We start from the raw sequence: 9,546 nt of genomic DNA on the forward strand, positions 1-9,546 counted from the left end.
CATACATTTTCTTTTCTTCTTCAGTAATCCAAATTAGACAAAACCTTGACCAATATCTAAGACATCCGACATATCAAGAATAAAAGTTTATATTATGCAATGCAGATTAATTTTTTTTACAGTTTAAAAAGCTTCATTATAGAAGGATACGACACTCAGAACTCGGCCAATTAAAATGAAAGTTATTAATAATAAACGCACATTTATATTACTTTGAATTCCACATCGTCATAAAAGGAGTATTTGTAAAAAAAAGATGCATCTGAGAGACGTTGGTATTTTAAGTTCACTGATCATGAAATTATGCCGTTGGAATCGCTTAAAAACAGAAATGGATTCCTTAGGATGGGAAAATTTGGTCTTTGGAATGATTATGTTCATATATTGGCAATTTTAGTGATACTCAGGATAAATATATTCGGTGAACTTTCGAGACTGGCGCTCAAAAACAAAAAGTTGTCTCCCGTGTTTCATTAAGTATTAGTTATCTAAATAAAGGAAAATTTTCTTATCTGATCGTCATGATGTTTTACACTGAAAGTAATGAAAACTGTTCAAGCTGAGAAGGTAAAGAAATGTTATATTATTGGAACAATCGTTGTTTGGAAATGAGACTGAGTAAACTCTCAAAAAAATTGCATTGGATTTAATTATTGAAAAGTAAAATACAATTTATTTGGAAGTTGCAGATGTTCAAAAATGTATTAAAACGCAAAAAAATCGATTGAGGGTTGAGTTTTTCTTTCGTACTTTGACAGACCGGAACTTTTTTGCTGCGACTAGAAGGGCAACCTGCGATTCATTACAAGGTAATCTTTTTTAGGACTCATCTCTTCATAGGATTATTTCCAATGTGGCTTTATTGAAATGATCCTTCCTTACATATCCATGACCGCCAAAGGCTTAAAACAAAAGTAACGTAAATACTCTATATTCTTAATTGCCAAGTTGATAACTTTTAGTTAGCCCTTTTTATGAGAAGAAGGGACTTCTGAGGCATTAAATTACTTTTACCAACTCGGCTGACAGTGGACGCCGTGTCAACTTTGCATAACTGTGACCTCGCGAACGAAGATCGTCTAATCATTAGATTCAAATTTTACCCTTATTTTCTTCTAGATTTATTTGTTTTCAACCGTTTGGAGCGTGAAAAAGTTACACTGACATCGTCTAGAACTTTCAAACTCTGTTAGTATAAGATCTGGTTAATACAACTGAAGTTTGAAAATAGTGCTTAAGGACGTTCGCTCCAAAATTTTCCACTCGATAGATTTTTTAAAAATTTTACTGCGTCCAGATAACGAGTTACTTGTCTCAGAAATGCCAACTCCGTTTCAGAGATAAAGCGTGTAAGAAACTACCCTGATTTTGAAAAATTAGCGCGCGTAATTCAGCAGTGTTTACAAGGCTTGTAGTAAGAAATATCGAAAATAAGTAAACCGAGGAAAACGATCTTAGTCACATTTGGGGTCTCTTTGAAAGACTTAACCCTGGAAAAAGGCATTTAAAACTTTCGTACGACAAAACGAAAAGCTCAAAGAGCGAAATTCAAACGTCAGTGAGACAATAAAAACAAACTTCCACTCGATAGATTTTTTTCATTTTCTCGCAAAACGTAGATATTAATTAACAAAAGTAATCCGTTAAGAAAAAAATAGGGGTCACCGATTTTTAAGAGAGCAAACTCCAAGCAAAGTGAGCGGAATGGTCATCCCCCCTTATATGTGCTTAGAAACTTTTCTCAGCGCGCGCGCTTAAAGTTTGGCGTGGCATGGCGTTGCGACATGAATTACGTGCGCAGTAAGGATGCACATAAACAATTAGCGTGAACGTCCTTTTAAAATTCCTCTAAAGATTCACTTTGAACAGACCACACTACAAAAAAGGTAAAAGGATAAGTATACATGAAACGCATTTACCGTTAGCAGCGGGAGTTTTATATTCACGTTTACAGTCGCTGGCATTACATCGCTCAGTCAAAGACATGGTTAATAACTATTTCAAAATCAAAACAACAAAATCCTACAATTAATTCAAAAGTAAATATCCGGCAACATCTCCCTGGCATCTCCTATCCTCCTTTGAAATATACTAGAGCCGACGTTTATTTTGAAAACCACACTATAGCGAATTACCTATTCAGCTTAAGAGGAGAGTTCCGTTAAGACATGCTACAGTTCAAAGTGCTGAAATGTTTTTCTTTCTATTTGTACAGGCAACTGCTTATATGTGCTACACCATGATTAAACAAGTAAAACCGATCAACTCTCCTACCGATCCTTCAAAGGAAAAAGTGGAGTCTAAAAAATCTTCATTTTATACCAAATGGAAAGTTTTTGCCTCAGACACCACTCTCCATGGTTTAAGATACGTCGTCCAAAGCGGGATTTCCATTCCTAGGCGAGCAACGTGGTTGATATTTCTCTGCGTTACTGGAAGTGCCTATCTTTATTATTCAACTACGAGCTTCGAAAAGTTCATGTCGCGACCAATAAAAACAATAATTTCACAAGAAACGCCAATCAAAGGCTTGAAGTTTCCCGCTGTGACAATCTGCAATTTAAACAAGTTTATGAAATCCAAGATAGATATGGCCGACGTTGATGAAAACTTTGAAAAACTGGGACTAAACATAAGTGGATGCAGTGAGACACGTGCAGTTCGTGGAAATCTCACTTGTGGCCAAGCACTGTTATGTGCTTTTCACCCGTTTGGTTATGGACTGGTAGATAACTGTAATGCATCAATGCGAAAGAAAATCGTTAACGTTCTCAACCACACTTCGGAGCGTTTGTTTAACGAAGAACAATTTCTTGCCAAATTTGGACATGACCTGGCTGGCATGTTTTTTCTTTATTGCCGCTTTTCTGAAGAAGAAGAAGTATGCTCTGAAAAAGAATTTGTTCCCACCCTTACAAGAAAAGGCATTTGTTACACATTCAACTCTGGTGATAATAACTCCAGCCTGTTCTACTCGGAAATGGAAGGTCCCGAACTCGGCCTAAGTATCCTTCTCAATGTTCAAACAAATGAGAGCACTCTAAGCGAGTATTCAACTGGATTGCAAGTAATTGTGCACGATCAAAAGACTTTTGTTAACCGAAATATTGGATTTAACATCCTTCCTGGTACTCATGCGTCGGTCGCAGTCAAGTTAAGGGAGGTGAGTTACTTTGTCAATAACCTTTAAAGGGCCTACAAAACAAGATGAAAAGTGGCGTAAAATAGCTCTATGGTATATTGCTAATGTTTTCACCAATTGTTTCCATTCTACCTTTATATTTCTCTGTCGACCTTCGCAGCAACAAACGAACACAGGAGACATGTGCTTACACAGCCACTTTGATCTGATGACGCAATAGGGTTTGCACATCAATAGATACAGTGGAAATAATAATGACAGATAAGGTGTCTATCAAACGAGGAGGGAAATACTGTGTTTAAAGGCTCAAAACCACGGTTTTTGTGTTGTACGATCGTCTGGTAAACGACTTTCGTGCAAACCTTGTGACAACACAACTCAAGCAAACTCGTATCCAGTTTCCCAAAAATATGCCCGCCTTTAATAATGACAAATTTGGGTTGTTTGAAACCATAGAGTTTCCTGCATCATGCATCCTGCATCCTGCTGTGCTATAACGTTCAACAATAGGTAAGATGAGATGTGGTGTTCACAACTTACTCATTCTTTTCAAATCTTTTTTAGCACAAAAGACTTCAAGCACCCTTTGAAACAAACTGCAGCAGTCAGAACGAAATCCCGGGAGTTGGTAATTATACGAAGGACGCTTGTGTGTATCAGTGTTACGCAAATATGACGTCAGATATTTGTGGATGCCATTATGCTGGTTTTCCAGGTGATATTTCGTTCTTACAAATAGAAGCAGTCAAATACCGTTTTGAAGGTGAATGTTCACGAAAATCAAGCATAGCGCGGGAAGGCTTGAAAATCATATTTTCTCTCCTTTTGCCTGTGGGGAGCTTTTAGTAAGAACGGTAACGCTGTTCTTACTAAGGGCTTCCAATATGAAAAAGGAAAGCGAATTTGATTTTTTAAGCCAACCGCAGGAAATTCGATTTTTTTGGGACATTCGCTCTTAAAACGGAGCTACAAGTAGGGTGTTTTCTTCATGGAAAGAATCTTTGAAATGCTGCTATCATAATGCTAGGCAATTGATTCAACTACCGTAATGATTCGATTAAGGGTCCTCCTTCCAAGAAGCGCCCCTTCCGAATAAGCGCCCCCCTTTATATAAGCGCCCCTATTCCAATAAGCGCCCCATTCGTATTAGTGTATTCTGTTATTGTTAGTTACCGTAGATAAACTCATGAACATTCACCGTACCGTGCACGCGCATGTATATATCTACTGCTAAAATGAGCAATTATTTTAAAAGTAACGTTAACTGAACTTTTAACAATTTGTTACTGTTACAATTTCTGTTATTGTTAGTTATTTTAATATTCATTAAAGTTTTGTTTTGAACATTTAGTTGTTTCTCAAAAAAATAAATAAGCGCCCAGTCCCGAATAAGCGCCCTGTCTCGAATAAGCGCCCTACTATGAAGTGCTAAAAGTAAATAAGCGCGCGGGCGCTAAATCGACTCTTTACGGTAGTAATCCTGGTTGCTACCACTCTCCTACCCCAGAGAAATATAGGTTAATTTATATAATAATATTAATAGTAATGATGATGATAATGATGATGATGATGATGATGATGATGATAATGATGACGACGACGACGACGACGACGAATACTACTACTACTACTACGACGACGATGATGATAATGATGATGATGATTTTCAATCATTTGAAATATCTTAGCAGAAAGAAATATTCTTTGCATCTAATTTGAAGACTTGTGGAAAGACAACACAGCCGGTTATATTATAAATAAATCACTATCCCCTCCGAAAAATTAGACCACTACGTACGCCGTCTCCTCTACAAAATTCTTGTAATATCTCATTTTAAAAGGGATATGAAAATTTATACGCAAAGTGATCATGATACTGGTAGTTTGTCAGCAGCTAGTTGTTAAGTTACTAATTGCATGCTCACACATTGAATTTCGCCGCTCCTCTACTCCCTCTATACCCCTCCCCAGAAAAATAGAGTTCGCTATCATAACAGAATTAATCAAAATTGAAGATTTAGATAAAACGATATTTTTGAGGTATTAAATATGATTTATTTTCCGTACTTGCGTACGTGTAGGTGTGAGGCAGTTGCCAGTGTGTTCTTTTCAAGACCAAAGATGCATAAAGAAGGCTAGAAGTAAGAAACAAAAATGTTACCATTGTCATTTTTACAACTTGCGTGTGTATTGGTGAAAATAAATCTTATTGCAGTGATCCGCCATTTAAAAGGTGTAAATACTGCAAAAGCTCCTCAAAAGTCCCAATTCACGAAAAAAAAAAAGAAGTTGAATATGCGTTAAAGTGATAAGTGATATCACGTCGCCGAATTTTAAATAATTCAGTGATTTTTTTAACTTTCAGAAGCCGTCAACTTGACAGAGTGCCCATGCAACAACGCGTGCTCAGAATTGGAGTATGAATCACGTGTTTCGTATTCCAAATTCCCGGATACTTCGATCATCAAATTATTGCGCAATGTCTTTAGAACTAACGTCAGTGTCAGCTACATGCAGTAAGTGACTTTCGTAAAAAGTTTTTCTTTAAAGGAAATGTACATCGTTATATCATATGTGAAAATTCGATGGTAAACTAATACTCCGCTAAATTGTAGCTGTTCAAATACATGTACAGATTTATGGAGGCGTCTAACTAATTTTATGACCAAGTCCTTAGGCATTTGAAATCATTTTATTGTCTTCCTTTATTCAGGGGTTGGACGTATGGGGTGGTAATGGGCCAGTGAGATTTGTTGAGTTTTGATTTTGTATCTGTCTTTGTGATGATATATAGGCTGTTGGCTGTTTATCATCTTGCGACTTATATTTTAAACATAAGGTAATTTAATTTTTTTCTACACCTTTGCCTGGACACACCATACAGAGAGAACTACGTATTCCTTCAAGTGGGTTTCCAGCACATGGCCTACGAAAAGCGCCAAGAATTTCCTAGCTATGGACCAGAGAGCCTTTTCGGTGAGTAAGATACACAGAATATTAGATTGGCATAAAATGTGTACTGAACATTTGCTGCATGAAACGATTAAGAGTTAATTAAAAAACGCGTACGATACCATCACATAAATCAAGAACGTGTAACTGTTGGAAAAGACAGACTAGCTTACTTTTAACACAACTGTTGACGCAGTATAAAAATTAATAACAAAGAAAGTTACGATTCAAGATCGACAGCCATAATTTACTCGACATCATCGGAGCTAAAACGACTTTCGTTGGATAAAAATTCCACCGATCCCGACTAAGTACCGACTTCCGACTACCGACCAACGACTATTGACTTCCGACTATGGAGAACTGACTACCAATTCGCCGACAACCGACTTTTGGCTATCGACTACCCAGTACCGAGTGCTTAGTACCCTATACCGAGTACCGAGTACCAAGTACAGACGGCTACCGATGTAGAGTTGTTATGTACCACATCGGCCTAAATTATACTGCTTAGTGAACAGGAAATACGTAGGTTTAAGTGAACCGATGTCGCGTATGTTAAGAGGAAAGCTGCGAATGCCACGCAGCACTGGAAATAGAAGCTGTATAGTAGAGAATTTGACCCTTAGGGAATATTAAGTACTGGAAAACTACCCAGGAATTTCCTTCTGAGCTTAAGCACTTAGAAAGAAATTGGGAACCACACGAGGCAAAAAAATTTCTTTGACCTCTAATCCGGAGGTCGTGGATTCGAATCCTAACGAGGTCAAAATAGTGTACTTTTCCTTGCGTGGTCCCCGATTTTTTTTCTAGGTCTAACGATCAGAAGGAAATTCTTGGGTTATTTTCCAGCACTTTAAATTCCCTTAAAGTAAATTCTCTAATTTCCGATCCTGTGTATTACGGTCTCCTGTGGGTCCCTGACAAACAAACTTAGAACGGCTACTTTTGCTGCTTAAAAGTGAAAAACGCCCAATTCTCTGGAAAAAAGAAATAACGTTGCAAATGCACGTGCTTCCTGCTGCCGCTAAATTGTTTTTTTTTTTACCTCTTTCTATATATTTTAAACAAAAGTTGTGTCAATGATTTCTTTCAGGTGAGCTTGGTGGGAACATGGGCTTGTTTCTTGGGTGCAGTTTACTGACGATCTGCGAGTTCATCGACTTTCTATGGGAAGTATTAATGTCCAAAATAAGGAAGCGTTCCGCGGACGTAAACGCTCAACCCAATGACAGTTATTATTAAAGAACTTTAATATGATGTTAAACGACCATTTAATTGCTACTTGTATTTGTGTGTTATCGTATAGCACTACTACGATTTCCAGTCGAGTAAGGCACAAACGAAGTTTGGTGACAAGGTTTTGTTGTCAAGGGCAACTTTCTCTGTACTGACCGCCATTGTTCTTTTATACAAGGAGGACCTCTTGGGAAACAGATAGAACAATGTTGTGATAGCCTAATTTCGATCCAAGATGGCGTCAGTTTTAACCATATTCAGACCGGGCTTTTTTGGACCTTCTCTGACCAGGGGTGGGGGGGGGGGAGGGTCGGAAGCCCCCCCCCCCCCCCCCATGTAACTTTCAGAATAATTAAGCAATCACAATGAAACTTATAGGATGTATAGTATGTCCAAAGATCTTTCTTTTGGCATACGTCACGTAGGATGTGACGTTACATCACGTGACATATACATCATGATGTCAAAACAGCCGCCATCTTGGATTTCAATACTTTTCCAAAATGCCAGAAAACCACCCAAAATTACTGCAAAGTACACATAATCATCAAAACTGTGCTTAAAAACCGTAAAAAGGTAAAAGTTATTTGCATTTACGTTCATTTTCATAAATAGAAACACGAAAATTACAAATTTGGGAAAACATGCCTATCAAAATGCCGTTGCCATGGTGATGTTAAGTTCCTGACACAACAACCTATCCTACCAAATCATTCCCAGATAAATTTTAGATAAACTCACAAAGATTGACAGGGTTGGTTGAATCGTGAAAAAAGCTCGTCAAAAGTCCCCCCCGGTCAGAATAGGGTTAATTGAACAATTTTTTGATTGGCTAATTTTTTTAAATTTCGATCCAAAACGGTGTCAGCTTTTGTCAGCTTTACGAAGCGCCAAATGTTCTTCCTTTGAGTTTGCGAGTTATTCATTTTGCACTTGAGAAAGATATAATATTTAAAGCTGAACGAATTCTTAAAGCTGCTAGAATCCCTGGAGTTGGAAAACGATTTAATTTCAGTTGAACAGTAACTCTAACGATGAAGGTAAAGTGACGGATGTTGAACATAACATGAATTCTCAACACAGATCTGTTACCGTCGATATAAAACAGCTAAGGCATAATATATTTCATTATTTGTTTCCTTTTATCGTTGTCTCTGTGTATATATTATATATATATATATATATATATATATATATATATATATATATATATATATATATATATATATATATATATATATATATATATATTCATTTGAAAGTGTAATGGAGTGTTGCTAATTATATTTGTAGTGTTTGTATTTATTTAAGCATCTAGATTGTCGAGCAAGGCAATTGCAAACGCAAATTTGTTACCAATGGAAACAGAGAAAGTTGCCCTTGACAACAACGCCGTTGGAACGTTGAAACCTCGTCACCAAACTTTGTTTGTGCCTTACTCAACTGGAAATCGTAGTAGTTGGTAGACTGACGAGGGAGCTTTGTCATGGATGGCACACATCTTGCATGACGACGTTTGTTGAATTTCAGTGTAGAGCTTAAATTTATGTGGAAGAAAGCTCTCAATACCCTCAATATTAAATTAAAAAATATTAATAAAAATCAATGTTCTTTTCCATCAAACAAAACATAGGCACATCATGAATACGAAAGAGAGGATGGTCCAAAGTATTGTGAAATACTTTTACATATTTTTTATCGTAACAAAGCTCCCTTTGTGGATCAAGATTTTAAAACGGTGTGATTAACATGTGCAAGATCAGGAGGTCCGAAGTGTTGTGCGTCCTTTAAACTATTATATCGTGACATTGCTCTCTTGTTTTGATAGTTTAGCTACAAGAAAATAGGGGCTTCATTTTGGGGGATTTGCAGATCACGGGCCCATACAAACGGCGTGACTGTTTGTATGTTCGTAATATAAAGAAATGTAACAGGATTTTGAAAGCGTCTTATTATCATTAACTTATTTCGAGTAATGTCTATGTTTAAGTTCAAAATAAACGTAAACCTGCCTCAACTGTTGTATTTTGTTGTTTCTGCGGCTCAAAATGGCGAATTTGAGCGATTTGGAGGGTTTTGCGTTGACTGTTGCTTCACGTAATAAAAAAAAAAAAACAAGGGTGGAAAGCTCGATTTCGACCGCTCCAGCGCCAAGCCGATTTTAAGCCAGAAATCGGAATCGCCAGGCTTCCTGATCAAACACCAGGTAAACT

At 37.2% G+C, this 9,546-nt stretch overlaps 1 protein-coding gene across 1 annotated transcript; it reads left to right on the plus strand.

Annotated features, from left to right (window-relative positions):
* Nucleotides 1-718: 718 nt before the first annotated feature.
* LOC144633668 (acid-sensing ion channel 2-like) lies at nt 719-7,583 on the plus strand. Its single transcript, XM_078492517.1, has 7 exons — nt 719-809; nt 2,216-3,163; nt 3,707-3,857; nt 5,224-5,283; nt 5,508-5,658; nt 6,027-6,118; nt 7,191-7,583. Exons 2-7 carry the CDS (start codon nt 2,228-2,230, stop codon nt 7,337-7,339), a joined length of 1,539 nt encoding a protein of 512 aa, XP_078348643.1. The 5' UTR covers nt 719-809; nt 2,216-2,227; the 3' UTR covers nt 7,340-7,583.
* Nucleotides 7,584-9,546: the final 1,963 nt, after the last annotated feature.

The sequence above is a fragment of the Oculina patagonica genome, chromosome 12 (genome assembly GCF_052425735.1).
Source record: "Oculina patagonica isolate OP01 chromosome 12, crgOcupat, whole genome shotgun sequence".
Lineage (NCBI taxonomy): Eukaryota > Metazoa > Cnidaria > Anthozoa > Scleractinia > Oculinidae > Oculina > Oculina patagonica.